The sequence below is a fragment of the Callithrix jacchus genome, chromosome 20, assembly GCF_049354715.1.
Source record: "Callithrix jacchus isolate 240 chromosome 20, calJac240_pri, whole genome shotgun sequence".
Classification (NCBI taxonomy): Eukaryota; Metazoa; Chordata; class Mammalia; order Primates; family Cebidae; genus Callithrix; species Callithrix jacchus.
This window is the reverse complement of record NC_133521.1, coordinates 29,765,078-29,788,752: the sequence shown is the minus strand read 5'-3', so window position 1 is coordinate 29,788,752 and position 23,675 is coordinate 29,765,078. Positions and strand designations below refer to the sequence as shown.

The 23,675-nt window shown below is 41.4% G+C and overlaps 1 protein-coding gene across 5 annotated transcripts in view; it reads right to left on the bottom strand.

Moving 5' to 3' along the window:
* The window catches only part of PMFBP1 (polyamine modulated factor 1 binding protein 1), a 52,059-nt gene that overhangs the window by 18,537 nt on the left and 9,847 nt on the right, over positions 1 to 23,675 (bottom strand). For all 5 annotated transcript variants that reach the window (XM_017966892.4, XM_035282371.3, XM_035282368.2 and 2 more), the window contains exons 4-9: positions 16,203 to 16,451; positions 12,680 to 12,901; positions 6,216 to 6,386; positions 5,077 to 5,187; positions 2,469 to 2,595; positions 2,221 to 2,378 (exon numbers count right to left, since the gene is read on the bottom strand). In XM_017966892.4, coding sequence (XP_017822381.2) covers positions 2,221 to 2,378; positions 2,469 to 2,595; positions 5,077 to 5,187; positions 6,216 to 6,386; positions 12,680 to 12,901; positions 16,203 to 16,451 — 1,038 coding nt within the window. The remainder of the gene's footprint in view (positions 1 to 2,220; positions 2,379 to 2,468; positions 2,596 to 5,076; positions 5,188 to 6,215; positions 6,387 to 12,679; positions 12,902 to 16,202; positions 16,452 to 23,675) is intronic.

Here is a 23,675-nt window from a genome sequence, read left to right as displayed (position 1 = left end):
TCTAAGGCTTTTAAAAAATGTTCACTCCTCCCTGCTCTACAAGGTGCCTCAGTCTCTCCTTCTGCCTAATGCCCCTCAGTCAAATTCTTTCTTCTGAGGAGGCAAGATTTGGGGTTGCTACAGACCATATGGATAACTACCACTGCTAACATCCTAGTAGCTGGGACTACAGGGGTGTGCCACCACACTCAGCTAGTTTAAAAGTTTTGTGCAGAGATGGGGTCTCACCACGTTGCACAGGCTGGTTGGTCTCAGTCTCCTGAGCTCAAGTGATCCTCCTACCTTGGCTTCACAAATTTCTGAGATCACAGGCATGAGCCGCTGCATCCAGCTAGAGAGGGGGTTCTTCAAAGTGCAAGTCAGATCTTTTGCCTCAGCTCAAAAACCTCCACTGGCTTCCATCTCTTAGAAAAAAGAGGAAGTCCTTATAATCACCCCATGGTCTGGTCCTAGGCTACCTGTCTGACCTCACCCCTTGCCACCCCCACCCCTCTTTGTTTCCACTGATCTCCTAGAACACTCCAAGCAGACTCCACCTTAGGACCTTTGCATTTGCTGTTCCCTCTGCTTGGAATATTCTTCCTGGAGACCTCTGCCTGGGTGGCTCCCTCACTTCCTTCAAATCTCTGCCCGAATGTCACCTTATCAGAAAGGATTTCTCTGACCATCCTGTGTAAAACAGCCACTAAGCTGTTTGAGGGATTTATCAGTGTCTGACATGGATATGTCAGTATTATGTGTTAATGTTGTTTACTGGCTATCTCCCCATACAGGAGCGTAAGCTCCATGAAAGGAGGGATGTTGCAGGTTTTACATATTCTTAGCAACGAGGACAGTGCTTGGCATATCTTAGGGCTCAAAACTATTTGTGGAGTGAATATACGAATGACTCAAGGCTGTTTACCCAGACTCCGTGCCTTGTCATCATCTCTCCAAATGCCTCTGTTTTGATGGGCATATCTCCTCTGTGCCTTAAAACAGGAGGTTTTCATGACCAGCCAGTCTATCAACTGGAGTCTTCTCTTTGAGACTGAGTTTTGCTCTTGTTGCCCAGGCTGGAGGGCAGTGGGGCAATCTCAGCTCACTGCAACCTCCCCTCCTGGCTTCAAGCCATTCTCTTGCCTCAGCCTCCCAAGTAACTGGGATTACAGGTGTGCACCACCATACCCGGCTAATTTTGTATTTTTTTTTTTTTAGAGATGGGGTTTCACCATGTTGGTCAGGCTGGTCTCTAACTCCTGACCTCAAGGGATCCACCCACCTCAGCCTCCCAAAATGCTGGGATTAAAAGCATGAGCCACTGCACCCAGTCTTCAACTAGATTATTTTTAATAGCTCTGACAGAAGTTCAGAGTTGGAATAGTACCGATTATAAAAGTTAGCATTAGTTTCACGAGCTTTCTGTTCTTGGTTCCATTTCTAGACTTTTCCAGGAATTGATTTATGTTGGCAGCAATAGTTCTTTTAGGGCACAGCTCCATTAATATTGTCAAACTGCCTATTTACATATTAATAAGATATCTGTAATGTTTTGTTTTGTGTTTTGTTTTTGTTTTTTGAGACAGGGTCTCATTCTAGTGTCCAGGCTAAAGTGCACAGCATGATCACGACTCACTGCAGCCTCCACTTCCTGGGCTCAAGCGATCCTCTGGCTTCAGCCTCCCAAGTAACTGGGACTACAGGCGTATGCCACCCTGCCCAGGTACTTTGTATTTTTTGAAGAGACAGGTTCTCATCATGTTGCCCAGGCTGGTCTCAAACTCCTGGGCTCAAGAGATCTCCCCACCTCGGCCTCCTAAAGTGCTGGAATTACAGGCGTGAGCCACCGGGCCCAGCCAGATGTTTGTAATTTCAAAAGTGAAATTCACTTGAAATTCTCAATAAGGCTACCTGTTATTTTATATCATTTCCTTCCATTGTCAAGCATTAAAAGAGTATAAGGGAACAATGCAAGTAAGTGTGTCCCAAACGCTCTTGCTACCTTGCAGGGCTTGGGAAAAGTCAGTGCCTCTGTTATGGTCCCTGCGTAATCAGATTGATTTATTACGCGTGATGAGAAATACCAAAACAATGCTGAGAATTGCGACCGGGCCTGAAGAGCCCACGGTCTCACTGTGCTTGTCTTGAGGCTCCCAAAGCAATCACCATGGGTGAAGGCAGAACCGGTTCCTGCCAGGGCGTGGCCTCACAGCTGCCTCCAACTAGAGTTCCTCACTTTACCTTGTCTTTCTTCAAAGCGAGTTTTTGGGTCTCGGCGAACTGCAGCTGCAGCTCTTGTAGGCGGCACTGCAGGATGGCGAGGTCCTTATCCTTCCTTTCGATGTCGGCAGATGTCTCCTCCCGTAGCCCGTGCAGGTCCAGCTCCAGCTTCATCATGTCTACCTCAGGGCGGGACAGAGTGCTATGCTCAGGGGAGGGCTGGGCTTCCTTATGGCTCCCCTGCCACTACAGCGGCAGCCCCGGTTTACCTTTCATGATGTTTTTCTTCTGTTCCGACACGGCCTCTAGTTCCACGCGCAGGTCCTTCACCAGGTTCTGGTACTCCTCCACGTGCAGGCACTGGCTGTCTTTCTGCTCCTGCAAGTGCTTCAGGATCTAGCCGACCAAAGAACAGGGCAGGATGAGGAGGTCGGGGAGAACGGAGTATGTTTTCTAAAATGCCCAGTGTCCACACGCAACAGTCGGTAGGGCGGAGTAGTAGAGTAATGGTTGCTGGGGGCCAGGGGATGGGTGTGCGGAGTGACTGCTAATGGGCATAGGGCTTCTTCTGGGGTGACACAAATGTTCTGGAATTAGGTAGTGGTGATGATTGCCCAACCTTGTGAATATACTAAAAACCAATGGTGAATTTTATACTTTGTCCCTTGTATCCCAATTAAAAATTTTTTTTGAAAAAGGGACTAAAACAAAAGGATATTGTAGACTTCTCAGACTCACATAGAATATGCATAAAAGTACCATCCCTTCTTCCCTAAGATAGACAGTTGTTTGTGGAGTATCTGCTGTGTGCCCGGCACTGTCCTGGGTGTTAGGCATGAGTCTAATATTTTCCAAGCAAATAGTGTGGAGCAAGGGACATAGACAAATCCTTGTCCCCACAGAGATGACCTTGTGGGGTGAGATGAAGAGTATGATAAGTCGGGACTTACGGAAAATATTAACAGTTGTTAAGTACTATGGGGGAAACAGAAGAGCTGGGGGAATGGAGGGGCATGGGTGGGGGAGGTGCATGTTGGAATTTTAAGTAGGAGCATAAGCTGGCCTCCCTGTGAAGGTGGCCTCTGAGCTAAGACTTGCTGGAGGTGAGCTTTCAGGCAGGGAGACTAGCCAGGGACACGGTCTGTGGAGGGAACATGGAAGAGGTAAGCGCAGCTGGCATGGAGCAGGCGATGGGGAGAGCAGGAGGAGATGAGGTGAGAAGCTAGGTGGTCACACATCACATGGGGCTTGGGGTCGTTCTGTAAGACCTTTGGCTTTTACCCTGAAGGAGAGGGGAATGCTTTCCTCACCAAAAGAAGGCAGGAACACGTGACTGAGGAGGACCAATTCATTGCCTGGGCATCAGGGATGTTGGGGAGAGTTATTTGTGTGATTTCAGAGCTGCCAGGAGGGAGGGCAGCAAGATGACGCCAGGAGGTGACAGCTAGAGAGATTGAATGCAGACACCGCAGGACCCAGGAGTGGGCACTGCAGGGACTTGAAGCCCCACACTGTGCCATACTGGCCGAGGGGAGGAGAGGCCTGCTGGAAAAAGCTGATGTGTGGCTCTTTCCTGATGGTGCCCCAGGCAGCATGAAGCCTTTGGAAAGGAAATATAACACAGCAGGTGAAGGTGCATTCTGCTTCTTGGAGAAGTTTGTTTCATTAAAAAAAAAAAAATGGAGTCTTATGAAATTTTTTTGCTCTAGGTCAGGATGTGAATAACATGAAACTGATCTTTAAAATAAATATTGACAGATGTCCAAGGAAGAACTACAAAGTTCAGTCCGACTTCCTGGGATTGAAAAGTCCTGGAAAGAGGAGAATCTCCTCCTCCCCCACTAGAGAAGCCCTTAGGGAGCTGATGTGTTGTTTACTCCCTCTGCCACCCACTTTGCCCCCATTTCGGCATCAGTCTTGGTGCATGCAGGCATGCCAGCACCTGCCCAGTGTGGCCTCCTGTGGCTGACTTTGCCAGGTAGCAAGTTTATTCAGGACTGACTTAACAGGATCTCACCTAGGAGGACACCTGGCCATGTTTTAACTCCTGGTTCATCCATTTTTTTTGAGATGGAGTCTCACTCTGTGGCTGAGGCTGGAGTGCAGTGGCATGATCTCATATCCCTGCAACCTTGACCTCCTGGGTTCAAATGATTCTCCTGCCTCAGCCTCCCTAGTAGCTGGGACTACAGGCATATGCCACCACACCTGGCTAATTTTTGTATTTTTAGTAGAGATGGAATTTCTCTATGTTGGCCAGGTGGGTCTCGAACTCCTGACCTCAAGTGATCTGCTGGCCTCGGATTCCCAAAGTGCTAGGGTTACTGGCATGAGCCACCACACCTGGCCGATCAATTCTTGCTATTTGTTTACATGGTTTAACTGCTTATTTCTTACTAGAATCAACTTTTGATACTGCTTTGAATTTTGCAAACAGCGAGTTCTCAAAAAAAAAAAAAAGTGGGGGAATGAATTTGAATTAATAATCTTTCTAAATTAGCTACTTTTCAACTCTAGCCAGACACTGGGAGGCTGGATGGTCCTTTTGAATCTAGCAAGGCAACAGCAGTATTGTGTTGCTTGAGTGCACAGTTAGAAGAGATAGGTGCAATTCCAAAATTGAATGCTGCCTGTCTTTGGGGTTTGGCATATATTATACACAGTATAATTTTATATATTTTATTTTATAAATAAAATATATACTGTTATATATTTTATTTTTAATATATAACAGTATATATTTTATAACAGTGTATATTTTATTTATAAAATAAAATATAAACTATCATGTAAAAATAAAAAATAAGTAGGAAAGTCCAGAATCAAAACCCAGCTCAGCCCAATCCCAGTAGGCACAGATCAGCAAATTTCTCCCACCTTTTTGATGTCTTCACACTCTTCTGAGGAGCTAGGAGGGTATCTGTGGGTGGCTGTATAGGAAGCAAAGTCTGCCTGAAGTTTTATCAAAGCCTCTTCACGCTCTAGAACCTGCAAATAAGCTTAGGTCAGTTATGCTGGATGATCAATGGAACATGCTTGTTACCATGACTATTATTTCAGAGTGTTCCTTTCTGCAGCATAAGTTTGTTGTAGAATTATACAATTCATCAGACACTCCCTGTGGGGTAGGCAGGGAGAAGGAATTAAGTTCCCCATCTTAAATCAAGGTTCTCTAAGGCATATGTGATTTGTCTCAAGTTCATCAATGCCCACACTTGCACTCTCCCCTAAACCTCTGTGTGGTACATTTGATGAGGCAGAAGAAGGTTCTTCAGGGGCTGTGATGGAGAGATGTACCTAATCTATCCAGAGGACAGGATATAAAGTTTGAGAATTAAAGAAGAAATAAGAAATAATCTGAATTTTTCCTTATGGAGTATGTGACTGTGTGTATACTTTTCTTTTTTCAAAAATTAAAAAACATGAAATTTTGGTTTTAATTTTATGCGTTTTTGAATTTGTTGGAAATAATTCAAACAAAACTCAAGCGTGGAAAAGTGAAACCCCCTCTTCACTTATTCTCCCCTCTCTCACTTCCACTAAGGGAGAGGACAGTATTGAAAATTTAGTTTGTACTTATATATTAGCATTATGATCGGAGATAAAAGAAAAGTAGGACTGAACTGTATATGGGACTCTGCAACTTATTCTCAACAGGAAGTCACAAACCTACTTCCATGCAGCTCTTACAGATGTTCTTAGTCCTTTTTACTGGCTGCATATTATTCCACAATAGGAATATCTCTTTAATTATTTCTCTTAATCTCTTTAATCATTTCCCCACTGATGGGCATTTAGGTTGTTGTGCGAGAGATTTTAAGATTCCTCATCTCAAACTATGTGGGTGGGGAGATGCATATCACAGAGAATATGGACAAAGGTAGGGTAAGTACATATAACACATTTGAGGATTCTTGGTGAAAAAGATTAATTTAGGTGACTCTTCATCCCTCCTTTCTTTCCCCATGTCTTGATTGTGGGTCTCTCAGAGACATGTTCTAGAAGAAGGCACTTACCAAAGCATTACTGCAGGCCAGCTTATTTCGAAGTTCTTGAATGAGATCGTCCTGTTCAGAGACTTTTTGCCAGACTTCAGACAGCCGTTTCAGGGTTTCCTGATGCTCTTGATTCATGCAAGGAGAAGTGTACATCCGCACCTTTGAATGATCACCCTTGTCCTCAGGGTCCTGGGAGATTTAGAAAATAATAAGTTGGTTTTGTTTATAGTTTGTGAGTTACTTCAGATTTCCATGAGCATGGAAAATCTCTAGACCTATATTGTAAAGGTCTATGTTCATATATGGAAATCATGGTTTCCTTAACAAAAGAAAAAATATTAACTTGTGCATATACATGGTAAAAAGTCCAAATGGTTCACAAGAGTAGACACTGAAAGGTAAGTCTTCCTACATCCCAACTATGACTCAGGTCCCCTTCTCGATGGCAATCCATGTTACCAGCTTTTTGGATATCATTCAGAAATATTTTATGCATATTTGTATATGCATATATGGATATGCATATAATTCTCACTTTTTTTCTTACAAATGAGTCTCTTTTTTTTTTTTCGGAGACAGAGTCTCACTCTGTTGTCCAGGCTGGAGTGCAGTGGCACTATTTCGGCTCATTGCTACGTCCACCTCCTGGATTCAAGCGATTTCCCTGCCTTAGCCTCCCAAGTAGCTGGAATTATAGGCATGCACCACCATACCTGGCTAATTTTTGTATTTTTACTAGAGACAGGGTTTCACCATGTTGGCCAGGCTGGTCTTGAACTCCTAGGCTCAGGTGATTGATTCACTCACCTCAGCCTTCCAAAGTGCTGGGATTAGAGGCAAGAGCCACCATACTCAGCCAACAAATGAGTCTTTCATATAGTATTTAAACATCGTGTTTTCACTTGACAATTTATTTATGATAGTTTTCATATTGTTACTTGTTGATCTGTCTTACTCCTCTTTTAAAATGAATTTCAAATTACACAAGTAATTATATTTATATTGTATCTCTAAAACATTGTAAATTTGAATTTTTCTTTGACCATCACCTCTAATTTCATTCTCTCTCTATTTTCCAGGGATGACAGTCTGTGCATATTCCTCTAGAACTTTATACTATATTTACATAATACAGATGAATCTGTACAATATAAATTATGTTGGCTTTTTAAAACATAAAAAAATTGTTTACTCAGCAAGATGTGTTAGAGATTTGTAATGGTAGTACATGTGCTTCTCTCTTGTTCTTTTAAATTGCGTTTAAATGTGTTGATCTGGTTTCCTATTGATGAGAATATAGGTTGTTTCCACATTTTTTTTTCTGAAACAAAGCTGAAAGGAATGCTTTTGCATATTAATCTTTGAGTATTTATTCTGGTAATTGGGTCCATTAAATTCATGGCAGTAGGACTCCCAGATCATATTTAAACTTGGATATTGTACCATTGTCCTTCAAATAAATTGTGCCACTAAACACTGTCATCAACATGAGTATGGCTGTTTTCCTAGTACCATGTTTGTTTGTTTGTTTTAAATGTCTTTCCCTAGATCATTTGAAATCATTCATGAATGTTGCTGCCCTCTTATTGGTTTGCACTCATAAGGGGGTAAATTGATATACATGGTGGAAAAAAAAAAGCAAAGCATTCTAGTTTGGATGGTAGATCCTTTCCCCATTAAACTTGTCTCCTTAACCGGGCTTTTCCAGGGAAAGTTAGGAGTAGTTCATGTTCACTGAGCGTGGAAGCCTCCCATGAGCAAGCTGCAGGAAGACCAGCTGCAGGAAATCTAAAACGGACTGTAAATAATGTTCATGTAGATAATGCAGAGTCTGTGGGGGCAAAAAACTGTAAAACATAACAGCAAAGCTAACAAGGAAGAAGATATCTACAGGTTTCAATATGTTCTTAATACTATGGGACGAAAGATGGAAATTAAAAGGAATAGGAGAAAGATTCTCTGAAGTGAAGAAAAATGTAGATCTTCAGACTGAAAGGGTTACTGAAGTGTTGAATGGCTTAAGAAATAAACTAAAACACCCTGAGCCTAAAAACCTCCAGTGTTCAAAGAGATAAAACAGGTAATCTACAAAAAATGAGAAATACATTGACATCTAACAATGCATCTTTAATACTGGGTGTTCAAGGAAATGTGGCAGTATCTTCAAAGACTTAAGGGAAGGTGCTATTGAAAGTTTGTATATCCAGCCAAACTAGCATTCAAGGATGATGACAGAAAAAACCTTGTTCAGACATGGAAATATTGAGAAATTCTGCCACCAACAATTGTTTCTGAAAGAATTAAGAAGGAATTATTTACAGCAAAAGGAAAACTCCAAGAATGCAGAAGAGATGAAGGGACTGCCGAGCACAGTAATGAGAAACAGTTGGGTTTATTTGTAATATTAAAGAAATAGATATTTCCTATGTAATATAAACAGTTCCAGAGATTTAAAAGAAGGTAAAAATCTTTCCAACTCATTATATTAGAATGGCATAATCCAGACACCGATATGCGAGGAAAGTACAAAATTTAAGCCATCAAACTAATCTCGTTTCTGAATATGGGTGCAAAAAATAAACCTTTAACAAATGTAGTAAAACATATTAAAATTATTAATAATATATTATGATCAAGTAGGATTTATTCCAGGAACATAATTGTTCGATATATGAAAATCTATTCATGTAATCTGCTTCATTGAAGGATAGATGCTAATAAAAATATCTGTTAAAATTCAACATTCATTCCTAATAACAATTCTTGATAAGCTAAAGATAAACAGTTATACTTACAATTTGAAAAAGGCTATTAAAAAGAAGCCAAGAACAGGAATTATACTTAATAGTGAAATACTAGAAATACTTCCTTTAACGTGAGGACCAAGCGAAGAGTCCACAATTCTACATTGCTCTAGAGGTGCTAGTCAATGTGATAAGTTGGAAAACAAGTTGTGTAAATTTTGAAAGGGAAAGCAATTTAAGAAAATCCAAGACAGTCAAGTGAAAATCTGGTAAAAGGGCTCAGTAAGGTGGCAGGAGAAGAGAGAAGTTTTCCTATATATCAGTAATAATCAATACAGTTAAGCTGGGCATGGTGGCTCACACCTGTAATCCCAGCACTTTGGGAGGCTGAGGTAGGCAGATCACTTTAGGTTAAGAGTTTAAGCACAGCCTGGCCAACATGGTGAAACCCTGCCTCCGCAAAAATACAAAAATTAGCTGGCTGTGGTAGCACATGCCTGCAGTACTAGCTACTTGGAAGGCTGAGGCAGAAGAATTGCTTGAACCCAAAACACGGAGGTTGCAATGAGCAGAGACTACCTCACTGCACTCCAGACTGGGCGACAGAGTGAGACTCGGTCTCAAAAAAACATTAATAAAATTAAATGTATAAAAGATCCCATTTATAAAACCAATAACACAGAAATATGTCTAGGAATAAACATAGCAAGAAATATGTGAGATCTACAGAGAAAAGTACAAAATCTTACTGAAGGACAAAAGAAAACTTGCATAAAATTAGAAATATGTCATGTTCCATAGGGCATGCTAATTTCCCCCAAATTAATACATAATTTGAAAGTGAGTCAACATAAATCTCAATTTCATTGAGAGAAGAAATAAAAAAATGGTGAAGAAAAAAATGGAAAGTGTAGAAGAGTGAAGGAGGACCTGTCCTAAAAAGATCTATTAAAACAAGCTACCAGTTATGGTCACTAGAAGACTCTGACACTGGAGTGGAAACTAGCAGAAAGATAAAGAGAATACAGAGTCCAGAGAAGGTCCTGGGTGCAGAAGAATCGGTTTGTGAGCTGGTACCTGAATCAGTGTGGAAGGGTTGGGATGTTCAATAAATGGTTTTGGGACCACTGGAGATCCATTTAAATAATAAAAGTAGAGCCTTATGTCATTATACATATAATATGTGTATTCCAGATGGACTAAAGATAAAAACATAAAAGTGCAAATTATAAAAGTGCTAATAGAAAATATCCAATAAACTTTTACAATTTTGAGGGTAGAGAAGGCCTTTTTAAGCAAGACATAAAACCTAGAATTTATAAAGAAGGAGTGACGGACTCAAATTCTTCTTTATAAAGAGTTAAAATCTGTATGATGAAAAATACCATTAATAAAGTAAAATGAAAAGTTACAGACTGGGAGAAAATATTTGCAATATATGTAATGAAGCATTATTTCCTGTAATATATTAAGAAGCTCCTATAAACCAATACAAAAAAGACTAACAACCTAGTAAAAAATGGGTTAGCAAGGAATTCATAAAACAGAAATCCATATGACCAATATGCTTTTGAATGGTGCTCAATACTTCATTAGTGTGGTGGAGACTGCTGGGCCTTCCAGATCCCCTTTGGCAATGAAGGTCTTACTGCCTTTCTGGGGGATTGTGTGGGCTGAAGAAAACTGCTTTGTCCAAGGCCAAGCACATCCCATAACTGATCGACATGGAGGCTTAAAGGCCAGCTTCCTTCCCTTCAATTTAGCAAGGCTCTGAAGGTTCATCCAGCCCCGCTGCTCTGTCGGGTTGGCAGAGGCCTTCGTTGAGACTGCATCTCAGATTTTTCCTTTGCCCAACCTTGGTTTCCTCTCCTTCCTTTTACAGGTGTTAATACCAAGAGCTCTCCCAGAAATGTCCTGCACACTACTGTGTCCTAGAGTTGACTTCTTGGGGAACCCAACCTGAAACTATTAGAACTAAGGAAATGAAAATTGTAACCAGTGAACATTTTCCCCCTACCCATCAGGGTTTAGCACAACCTTAAAAGAATGAAAACATACAGTGTGGATGGGTGTGGGAAAATACACTCTCTCTCTCTCTCTCTCTTTTTTTTTTTAAGACGGTGTTTCACTCTTGTTACCCAGGCTGGAGTGCAATGGCGCGATCTCGGCTCACCACAACCTCCGCCTCCTGGGTTCAGGCAATTCTCTTGCCTCAGCTTCCTGAGTAGCTGGGATTACAGGCACGCGCCATCATGCCCAGCTAATTTTTTTGTTTTTAGTAGAGATGGGGTTTCACATTGTTGACCAGGATGGTCTCGATCTCTTGACCTCGTGATCCACCCACCTCGGCCTCCCAACGTGCTGGGATTACAGGCGTGAGCCACCACGCCCAGCCGAAAATACACTCTCTTAATTATTGTTGGTAAACATGTAAACTGGTAGAACTTTTTGGCATATAACTTAGAAGTATCTTTAAGCAATAAAAATAAGCATATCCTTTGATCCAACAATCACATTTCAAGAATTATCTGACAGAAATAAGTAGTTAATTACAGCTTGTTTGTAAAAGAGAGGAAAACACAGATCAGTAGGTAGTACATCCATACTACCAAATACAAGGTGGTAAGTAAGCTAAATTGTTAAGATGTGCATTTTAGGCTGGGCGTGGTGGCTCATGCCTGTAATTCCAGCACTTTGGGAGGCTGAGGTGGGTGGATCACATGAGGTCAGGAGTTCGAGACCAACATGGCCAACATGGCGAAACCCTGTCTCTACTAAAAATACAAAAATTAGCTGGGCATGGTGGTGTGCAATTGTAGTCTCAGCTACTCTAGAGGCTGAGTTGGGAGAATCACTTGAACCTGGAAGGAGGAGGCCACAGTGAGCCAAGATCACACCACTGTACTCTAGCCTTGGCAACAGAACAAGACTCTGTCTCAAAAAAAAAAAAAGTGCATTTTAAAAGTAAATGGTAAAATCACATTGATAAATAACCACTTAAGTAAAAAGAACCTCCTGCCCATTTATATATGTAATGTATATAGGACATGCCCCTGGGGGATTCTCAACACACGATTCAAGTGGTTACCTAAGAGGAGAATGATGGGGAAGAGGTTTAAGGCAGACTTTCACATTTAATCTCTGGAATTCTGTCTAGAGAGCCTATAATAATTGTATTGCTTGTGTAATTAAAAACAGCAATTAAAAGAAAAAAGAAACAAATCAGGTACTTTGACTCTTCTTTTCCCATGTTTCATAGCTTTTTCCTCCTATTGGATCCTGAAATTGTGGTTTTCATGAGTACTGTGGTCTAGTAGAGCCCCCTGCCGGACCCCCATGAGAACCAAGAAAAGATTGGACCTTGTTTGGGAGAGCTGCTGGTATTAACATATGTGAAACGAAGAGGAAGGAAGCAGGCTGAGCAGGGGGAGATGAGCTGTGATGCAATCTCAACAGAGGCTTGGCCAACCCCATGGGGAACTGCGGGCTGGAGCTTATTTGGTAATTCTCTTTTGGCCTTATTTGAAGTGGTGGCTCTTTGTATTAATTAAAGAGCCTCAAAATTATGAAGAGATGTGAAAGCTGGAGTTTAAAAAGCTGAGGTCTACAAAATCAAGGGCAGGAAGTGATATCTGGGTTAAGGTTTGGGTTTCCAGTGGAGGAGGCTGGGACTGTCTGAGGGGACCACTTGGGAGCAGGTCCACTTTCCTGGACTGAATGGCATGGCTTAAGTCCTACCTGACCGATGATCCCACTGAGCTCCCCCTCCAAGATCTTCACTTGGCATTCTAGTAATTCGATGTTGCTTAGGGAAGATTGGTATTTATCCCTGTAGAGGTTTAAGCTCTTTTCTAGGGAGGCGATCTTGTCCTCGGCCAAGGCGAGTTGCTCCTGTGCCAAATGGAGCTTCTCTCCTGTGTTCTTGTCGTGATTTCCCATTTCCTCCTCATAGAGAATCACCTGTAGGTGTAGGAATAAATCCATATTGAGCCCATGGAATAATCTAATGAGGAAAGGATGTGGTTTTAAGACTCCCTACAGAGAAGTCTTATATCGAAACCAGAAGACCAGATGAACAGAAGAGAGGCTGCACAGATCTGAAAGCTATAGTATGTATCAAGATGTTAATGATTAGAAATTTAAAAAAGATGGCCATAGTTAGAGGTAAGCTCCTTCAAGGCAGGGACCATATTTATTTCCCATCCTGCCTGGCATGTAGTAGGAACTCAATAGATACTTGCTAGTTGATTAATAAGAATGAATTTGTATAGCTCCATTTGTTTTTAAGGACTTGAAATGCCAGTATTCTTTCTTTCCCAGAAATTCTCTAGAGGTCAAATTTAGAAAATGTAGACTTCTCCTGCACACAGGACCATGTCAGCAAAGTTTCCAAGAGACAGGTGGGGACCATGACCCAAAGTTCTGGGATTTGCACAGTCCTTATTTAGATTTCTTTTCTTCCTCAGCAAGTAGTCAACTAACTGACATATTTATTGAAAGCTCATGAGCATTGTGTTAAGTGCAGAGAAGATATATATATATATTAGACATATGCTCACCCCCTCAAAGAATTTAAAACTTTCACACTCTTGGGGAGATAAGATTTAAAATGAGCAAACAGCTATAGGTAGTTGAGTGTGCTCAATTGTATGACTTGAATTTTATGTGTTGAAGGAGTTACCCGCAGAAGAGTCATTAAGGAAGGCTTCATATTAGTTCAAATAATCCAACATAGAATGCTGATAGAACACGTTCCATTAGTTGAAGCTAATTATAATTGCGCTTGTCATTTGAGATTCTTCTTAGGAAAGGATAACTTCGTGTAAGGTGTCCACTATGTAAGAAGAAGAGGAGAGGAATATTTTATATCCAAATATTGTAACTGAAGCTGTCAGTGGCCAGCCCATATCCCCTGGGCGCTTGCTATTTCTTTGCAAGCTAACCTCATTTCCACTGCAAGCTTATTCAACTCTGCCCGAGGGCTTCTCTGACCACAGGAGCCCTACAGTCAGAGAGGCAAGAAGGGTAGATTAGAAGGTCTTGGGAGTTAATGCCCTCAGGAGAAGCCCTCAGCCAGTGACTAGGGGGTGTTGGTGGATTCACTCTGAGGCATGTTCTACACTATCTCTAAGAGTTCTCCAGAGGGACTGAGCAAGCAGTCTGCTCAATACTGATGTCCTTTATGTGCTTCCTGTTCTTCTTTGACTCACTTGCTCATGTGCTTCCAGGAATCATCTCCGGAATTAGTTGCTTATATTTATATACTTGTCTTAGAGTCTGCTGCGTAGTGAACCCAACCTTAGAGAGAAGTTTGATGAGGCTGTGTGAGACATTTGGGGGAATGTGGCAGAATGCTAAAGTGATTTTCTCAATGCTTTCCCGGTTTGGGATCTTAAGTGACTGTTATTTGCTGAGTCCCATATCTACTCTCCTACTCTTCCTTAGTAATAGAACCTTGACTCTACTGGGGGCAGCAATGCACCTCCTAAAACACCACATTTCCAAGGCTTCCAGAAAGTAGCTGTTGCCATGTGACTAATTCTTGTCAGTAATAGTTAAGTGAAGGTGTTGTGGCTTCGGGAAAGTGTCCTTAAAAGGAGGGGAATGTGTCTTTCCCTTCCACCCTTGTCACCTGGTCCTCTGGCCATTTATCTGGATTATTTGGAACAAGGATGTGTCTGGGCATGGTGGCTCATGCCTGTAATCCCAGCACTTTGGGAGGCTGAGATGGGCAGATCACCCGAGGTCAGGAGTTGAAGACCATCCTGGCCAACATGGTAAAACCCCATCTCTACTAAAAATGCAAAAATTAGCCTGGTGTGGTGGCGTGTGCCTGTAATCCCAGCTACTCAGGAAGCTGAAACAGGAGAATCACTTGAACTCGGGAGGCGGAGGTTGCAGTGAGCCGAGGTTGCGCCACTGCACCCCAGACTGGGCAACAGAGGGTTGGGCAAAGGGTGTGATGGTTGGAGGTCCCACAGGCACCCCAGGAGACTTGGAGAATGGAAGCCTTGAGCTGATGATGGTGGAACCCAAGGATGATCCTTAGGTATCTGATGACACATGCAGTTGCCATGACAGCAACATACTACCTTTTACATATGACATAGAAATAAAGTATCTTATTTATTTCCTGTTACATGCAGCTAAATAGAATCCCAACTCATTCAAGGTCTGCTTTATCCAGGCTGGACCTTTTGTTTCGGTTGTCGTGAACCAGTAAGTTTTAACACAGATCTGTGCTATCTTTTTAAAAAACTATGTTTGTGCTCACGGGTTTAGTCAGATTATATTTGTAGGATTAGGACAGCCTTTCTCTGTTCCTCCTACTCTCAGTTCTTTTCAGCAAATTTTCACTAGATCGTATTTCCCTTTTAAAAAGTCGATGGTCTTTAAGGTCCCTCCTGAAGTCCTTGAAGTTAGTCCTTAAGCAACAGCACCATCCAAAACACTCCTTGAATTCTTTTTTCTTTTCTGTCCTTCCAAGAGAAACCCAACTCCTTGCAATTTTATCTTTAAAACTAAAGAAAGAAAATGCCAAGGGAAACCCCAGGATGGAAGAGTGTGCCTGTCCCATCACTTAGAACCCAGGGTTTATTGCACTGCTCAAGTGGTTTTAGTGCTGCAGCTTTGGGTCCTTGGAATTTACTTGGGAATCTACAGGGATGCTACTCTTCAGCTTAGAAAATACCACCCTGGAACATGAAAGGGAATTAATGCCCTAAATATACTAAAGTGAAGTCTATATGATCTAAAAACTTCAGTCTGAAAAAATTATCTAGTATTCTCAATGATTTACTTGCATTTAACGTCTGGCTATCTTATCTACTGCATAGGTGCCAGGAATTTCTATGTTATCAAGACCTTATTTTTCTAAAAATGGTGGATTTAATGTACCTTATACCTCTTTTGTAACCCTCAGAGACCTATAGTCCTTTGCATTTAAATTGAAATGGTAATAGGATGGAGAAGATGGACTTACACATACACACACACACACACACACACACACACGCCTGCATACACACTCCATATATTTCACATGCATGAATACTGTAGCTCTCACCCAGTTATGCCATTCAGTTTAGTTTCCTTCTGCTCAGCTTCAAAAAAATCAAGAATTAGAGACGGAAGGTTTATAAAACCTGCTCGAGAAGTTGCAAAGCTTTCTTAAGTCCACTGTCTGCTTTCTAGTGGGCTTGGTCTGATTTCTGTGGGTACCTGAGAATGTGCGGTATTTCCATGATTAATCTATCTATACCTCATCTTCTTTCAGTTTGCAGTGATGGTGCAGAAGAACCAGGTCAGAAGTCTGCTTCTCTAGGATGGACTGATACTGCAGGAGAGAATAGTAAGAAGTCTGCAACTCCTCTGTGCGAAACTCCAGTTCTTGCTGAAGGGCCAGCAATTTTTCCTTCAGTTGCTGGAGTTGCCTCAGATGACACTGTTCACTGGACCCAAACTCCATCTCTGACTCCTCGAATGCTAATGCCTGTGCTTGCTTCTTGTTCTACAATAGACACAGGATATACAGAAAAGGATTTAGATCATCACTAAGGATGTATTTGTTCCTGGATTTTTTCATTTGTTCAATCTTTCACATCCATCTATCCATCTTTTTATCTACAGAGAACTTATTAAACATTTCACTCTATTCACAAGGAAATGTATCACTTAGCATTCCCACTCTGTAAGAATAATTCAATAGAAGAAAAATAATGGTTCTTATCCATCAAAATCTTATTATTTAGGTCAGAAGAAAAAACATACACATAAAGGACCTAGGCAGATATGTGTAATAATATGCTGATATGTTGCCTTCCCATATAAAGATAACACAAGTGACTTGGGAGGAAATGGACTTCTGGCCACAGTTCTTGGACTAAACTTGGCATTAAAAACACCTGGGTACAGGAGCATTGCAAGAAGTCAAGAGTGAATTATTGGGGATTCTGAAATGCTGTAAAATGAGAGGCAGAGATATTGTTCAGGTACATCTGGGCACTGACTCTGTCTCCTTCGCCTGAAGGAAGATGTGACTTTGCAGATGCTACTCTCTGTGTGTGTGTGTGTGTGTGTGTGTGTGTGGTGTGAACTCTTCCTGCTAATCCATAATCGACCTGAAATGCTGCTTGTCTCATCCTATATTTTCATTCCTTTATTCATTAATTCATTCATTAGACACAGGCTAGGCACCTATGTTGTGCCAGGTATTCTGCTGGTAGGACACATCCCTGAGTTGATGATGCATCTATATGTTCTGTATTTTCCATCATCCCTTATGACAGTGACATGTGAGGGAAAGGTGGATAAAGAGGTAACCTGTAGGCAGTCCTTAGTGTCCAACCTTGCATATTCTCCTCCTACTCGTTCTTTAAGATTCTGTTTAAATCCTGCTGTCCTTCCTGTTTTTTCCCTTCCAAGCTATCTTTGCTCCAATACCACAGGTTTTACTAGCATGTCCTTAATGTGGTATTCTATATTCTGTCTATAACTATTTCTGTGCATTTTAACCTCTAATTAGATTATAAACTCCTGGAGGGCAGGGTCTTGTCTGCTCTTCTGGGGCCTACATTAGATATTCATACATACCTATGTATTGAATGAAAGAAATGAAAATAGAGTTCAAGTAATCTCATTGGCTCTCAAGGCTTTGAGCCTGTGGCCTTGGCCTCATTAACAGAGTCCTTCCAATACACTGGCTTTCAAATTTTTAAATTAACTTTTGAAAAACAGATTTATTAAGGTATACTTTATATATCATGAGATGCAACCATTGTTAAGTGTGCAATTCAATGACTTGTAATAAACTTATAGAATTGTGTAACCATCATTACAATCCAGTTTTAGAACATTTCTATCATCCCCCAAAATTTCCTCATGCCCATTTGCAGTCACTCCCGCTCTTTACCCCAGCTCCAAGCAACCACAAATCTGCTTTCTGCCTCTATAGATTTTCTGCCTTTTTTAGACGTTTCACATACGGAATTGTTTAATATATAATTTTTTGGTTTCTTTAACTTAGCTTTTTTTTTTTTTTAATTTGGAGATGGAGTTTCCCTCTGTTACCCAGGCTGGAGTATACTGGCACAATCTTGGCTCACTGCAACCTTCACCTCCCTGGTTCAAGTGATTCTCATGCCTCAGCCTCCCTGCTAGCTGGGATTACATGCGTGCACCACCTCACCCAGCTAATTTTTGTATTTTTAGTAGAGATGGGGTTTTGCCATGCTGGCCAGGCTGGTCTCCAGCTCATGGGATCTGCCTGCCTTGACCTCTCAAAGTGCTGGGATTGCAGGTGTGAGCCACTGTGCCCAGCTGCATAATGTTTTAGAGGCTCATCCAGGTTGCAGCAAGCATCAGCATTTGATTCCTTTTTATTGCCGAACAGTATTCTGTTGTATAAATATACCACATTAGGTTTATCTGTTCACCAGTTGATGGATATTTGGGTTGTTTCAGTTTTTGGCTATTATGAATACTGCTGCTATGAACATACTAGCCTTTGTGTGGGTATGATATTTTCATTTAATTAATGTGCTCAGCAAATATTCTGGTACAGCTACTACATCAAGCACTACACTAGCTAATGGGGATATAACAGTGTAAGAAACAGACAAAATCCCCAGCTTTGTGGAGTTCGCATCTAACATGCGAAGAGAGAAAACTAAGCAAGTATATATACATAGTGTATTAGAAGGACAAAATGCAATAGGGGAGAGTGAAACACGGGAGGAAGATGAGGAATGCCAGGATGGAGGAGGTTATATTTTTGAATTAAATGTTTGCTTGGGGGATCAAATTGAGAAGCTGACACTTAAACCAAAACTTGGAGGCAAAAGAAGGCATCTGGAATGCTCCAGGGAGAGAGCCCTGGAGGTTGAAGCATACCTGGTGGTATTTGAGGAGCCCTAGGGGTTGCAGCCACGTTTTTTTTCTGGCTGGAGCAGAGAAAGTAAGGGGGAAAGGTGTGCCTGATGGAGTCAGATAGGAAAAGGAGGTGAGCTCTTTAGGATCATATAGCAATTCTCGATACTAACTTCTTTCGGGGAGATGAAAGACCATTGGAAGGTACTGAGCAGTGGAGTAAATGATCTCCCTGAGCTTTTACAAAGGACACGCTCACTGTTTATTGGAAATCAGCTCTAGGCAGGTGAAGACAGAAGCAGGGAGACCAGGTAGGAGGCTACTTCAAAAACCCAGACAACAAAGGATGATGGCATGGACCAAGATGGTAGTAAGGGAGGGTGAGAGAAGTTATTGGGTTCTAGATGTATCTTGAAATGACAGGCCACAGGATTTGCTGCTGGGTTACAAGTTGGGTGGTGGGACATGATAGTCATCCATAACAGATGATGCCAGGGTTTTGGTTTGAATAACTGGAGAGATGGAATTTTAATGAGATTAATTCAGTAAGAGCTGGGATGTAAAAGACAGAAAATCTCTATTGAGAGTGGTGGTGGCAGCACAGAGAAGGTAAAGGAGGCTCAGCACAGTGCAGAACCAGAAAGATGATAGCTGATTGTGTCAGTACAATCTAAATGACCCTTTCCAGGCTCTCCTGAAAGTGTCTCATCCTAAGTGCCTCAGAATTGAGAAGACAGACAGAGAAAATGGGCCCACTATGGTCACCAGGCAAAAGAAATTCGAGGCAAAAGACACACTGAACTCTTGACCTGACTATCCAGTGTATGTCACTGGAGGAAAGTTGATGAGACTTCTTTTCTAAGCTGAACAAAGCTAAATTTTGTATTTACTTTGTGTAGCTATAACTGCCAGCGTTTATATTCAATGTTGTTGTTAAGTGCTTTCATTTTTTTCAAGATAAGAATATTGCTATTCTCACAACTCATCTTTGAATGACGTCTGGAGAGAAGGGAGTTGGGAGTAGTGTGTGTGGCGTGTACATGTATGTGTGTGTATGTGCATATTCATGGATAGAGGGGCTTCTGAAGAGCCTGAGTCCTCCTGCTTACAAAGTAAGTTAGGAGGGTGGGGAGCTACTTGGAAAGAAACATGATCACAAATAAGTACTTAACATGGACAGAATTAATGCAAAGGAGTGAACATCCTGCAGTAGGGTTAATTCAAAAGGGCTTATTTTAGTATATACCCAATAAAATGCTTATCAGGCCAGGCATGGTGGCTCATCCCTATAATCCCAGCACTTTGGGAGGCCAAAGTGGGAGGACGGCTTGAGATGAGGAGTTCAAGACCAGCCTCGGCAACATAGAGGGACCACTATCTCTGCAAAAAATTAGAAAATTGGCCGGGCACAGTGGCTCACGCCTGCAATCCCATCACTTTCGGAGGCCAAGGCGGGCGGATCGTGAGGTCAAGAGATTGAGACCATCCTGGTCAACACAGTGAAACACCATTTCTACTAAAAATACAAAAATCAGCTGGGCTTGGTGGTGTGCACCTGTAGTTCCAGCTACTCAGGAGGCTGAGGCAGGAGAATTGCTTGAACCCAGGAGGCAGAGGTTGCAGTGACCCGAGATCGCACCACTGCACTCCAGCCTGGCAAGAGTGACACTCTGTCCAAAAAAAAAGGAAATTAGCCATGCATGGTGGCACACGCTTGCAGTCCCAGCTACTTGGGAGTCTGAGGTTAGAGTATCACTTGAGCCCTGGAGTTTGAGGATGCAGTGAGCTGTGATCACACCCTTGCACTCCATCCTGGGCAACAGAGCAAGACACCGTCTCAAAAAAAAAAAAAAAAAACTTTATCAGATTTTGCCATAATCCTTTTTCTTTCGCTTTGTAAGCACCTGTTCACTGCCGAGTGTGAATGACCCAGCTGAAAACTAACTGTGGTCTCCTGTCGCACATTCATTCTCTGCTTCCCTTTCCTTCTGTGTCCCTATTTTTTCTTCATTGCCCAGAATGAGAAGTGCCCTTCTTTTAAAAGAAGTCAAACTCTCTCACTCTTTAGGGCTTCCCCTCTAGTACCTGGTACCCCCATCTATACTTAGGTATGTTTAGAATTGCTCTTTGGCCTTAAAGCTTCCTGTGGGAAATAAATGCCTTTTCCTAAATGATGTGTATAAAGCTTAGCAGCCTGGCAGGGATACTGTAGAAATGTCAATGCTTTATCTTCCCCAGAGGTCATATTGAATCTTCTGGGTTTAATTTTGGTCTGAGGCAACATGATGGGCTAGCCAGATGATGAGAATTTATGCATCTCTTCCAGTACAGGACAAATATAGCACCTGACCTAATTTGCCTGGTTATAAAGATCCAAGGACTGCTTATATCTGCAGAGAAACTAGAATTCTGTGGATAGGAATTTTAAACATTTGTACACTACAGGTATCAATGGGTTTAGAGGAATCAAATTTCAAAGACTTGGAGAAATGCCTAGACTTATTTGAGACCTATTAAGTTTCTACTTATTTATCATTATGTATTCAAAAGTTTATTTTTCTAAATAGAAAATCACACACTATGGATTAAGCCTACACTTCACTTACAAATGTGCTGAAGAGCAGTATCACAAAGGCACCAACTTATTTCCTATTGCTTCTTTGTCTTTTTCTAAAAAACGTTCTTTCTAATGAAGACACAGATATTTTATTAGAGTCTTCTTTGACTTTTAAACTGAGATCTGAAGAAAATAAGCACATTGGAAATGATTTTACAGAGGTAAGATTAGTTCTTAAAATGACCATGTGGAGAGAGATGTGATTCTGGAGGCCTTCTGGTCTACCAGGTTTCTCAGCTGGATTTCTATCCAGGTCTCAGCTGCTTGAATAGATGGGGACTGCTGGCTGTCCATAGTAACCTGTTCCCATATTTAGTCAACCTTTCAGCCCTACTTGTGGTCAAAGAGATTATAGCTATTGCTCTTTCCTCGCCTATGTGGCCACTTGATCACAGAAGGAAATTAATTGGCCTGGCATGATTTGCCTTTTGAAAAGTCACGTTGGTTTCCACCCAATACTTTGTGCTTTTCAAGTTGATGCTAATTGATTGATGTTAAGTTCTGTATTTTCCTTGTATTGAAGTTAAGCTGACAGGTCTATAATTACCAGGATTGTCCTTTTTCCCTTTTTAAAAAGATGAGCACTTCATTTACCCTTTTTCAGTCTACAGGGACTTTCTTTATCCTTTTGAGTTCTCAAAAATAATCACTAGCAGCTATGTAATAACACCTGCCAATTCCTTAAGTACTCTTCGAAGTATGTCATCAGGCCCTGCTGATTTGCCTAAAGCTGGATTTTCAAAATACTTTTTAACCATTTTATTCCCTGCTCTAGTTTTCACTGACTAGGTTGGCATTGTTCTGATAACTAAATCCCCAATGATTTTTTTTTCATTTAAGAACCAAAAAGTCTCCCTATCTTTTTTTAATGGAGATTTTTTCTTTACTAAGAAACTTAAGAGTTGGACACATCAAATTGGAATAATTTCCTGGGGAGGGGACCAAAACCCACAATAGGAAAAAAAAGTTAACACTGTCTGGGCTATAGCAGAACCCAGAGAATATATTTGTATAGTTGAAAAAATCTAAATGCTTTATAATTGAACTTTTCATACAAAATTATCTATTAAATTTGTGATTTTCATTTATTGGTATTGAGGTCTATGGGACAATCTAGGAAATCTTCAAATTTGAGCTGAATTGCATGAGGCGTTACTGGCTTTTGAATCAGTTTCTTCTTGTTCGAGAGGTAGCAGCAGCAACCATTAGCACAGATGAGGATTAAATCACTTTTTCAGGCACTTTCATGAACTTCTTTTCCTGTCTTTGAGGTAAACGAGATATTCCCTTGGAACTCAAGTTTAGCCTTATATCACCGGATAGGTTTATCTGTTACTTTTTTTTTGAGATGGAGTGTTGCTCTGTCACCCAAACTGGAGTGCAGTGGCACAATCTCGGCTCACTACAACCTCTGCCTGCAGGGTTCAAGTGATTCTTCTGCCTCAGCTTCCTGAGTAGCTGGGATTATAGGTGCCTGCCAATACACCTGGCTAATTTTTGTATTTTCAGTAGAGACAGGGTTTCGTCATGTTGGCCAGGCTGGTCTCAAACTCAGGTGATCCATCTGCCTCGCCCTCCCAAAGTGCTGGGATTACAGGCGTGAGCCACCACGCCCAAACTTATCTGTTACTTTTGATGTCTTCTACAAATTGTATTTCTTGTACTTCCTTGTACCAGTAGAGCATAGAACTGTGTGTTTAAGTGACATGAATTAATTTTAGATGCATCTTTCTAATTTAGATATTATTCTCACTAGTGACTTCTGTTTGCCTGAAATTCACTTTAAAAATAAATGTATTTTAAAATAACTTTTTTTTTGAGATGGAGTTTCACTCTTGTTGCCCAGGTTGGAGGGCAATGGCCTGATCTCAGCTCACTGCAACCTCTGCCTTCGGGTTCAAGTGATTCTCTTTCCTCAGCCTCCTGAGTAGCTGGGATTGCAGGCACCCGCCACCATGGCCAGTGGATTTTTCTATTTTTAGTAGAGACTAGCCTGTTGGCCAGGCTAGTCTCGAACTCCTGACCTCATGATCCACCCGCCTCGTCCTCCCAAAGTGCTGGGATTACAAGCATGAGCCACCGCACCCAGTGAATAATTTTTTATTTACAGGAAAATTGTAAAAGTAGCACAGAGAGTTCCCATATGTTCTTCACACAGATTTCCCTAAGGTTAACTTCTTAAATAACTGGGTACATTTGTCTAAACTAAGAAATTAATGTTGGAAGATTACTATGAACTATACTTTATTG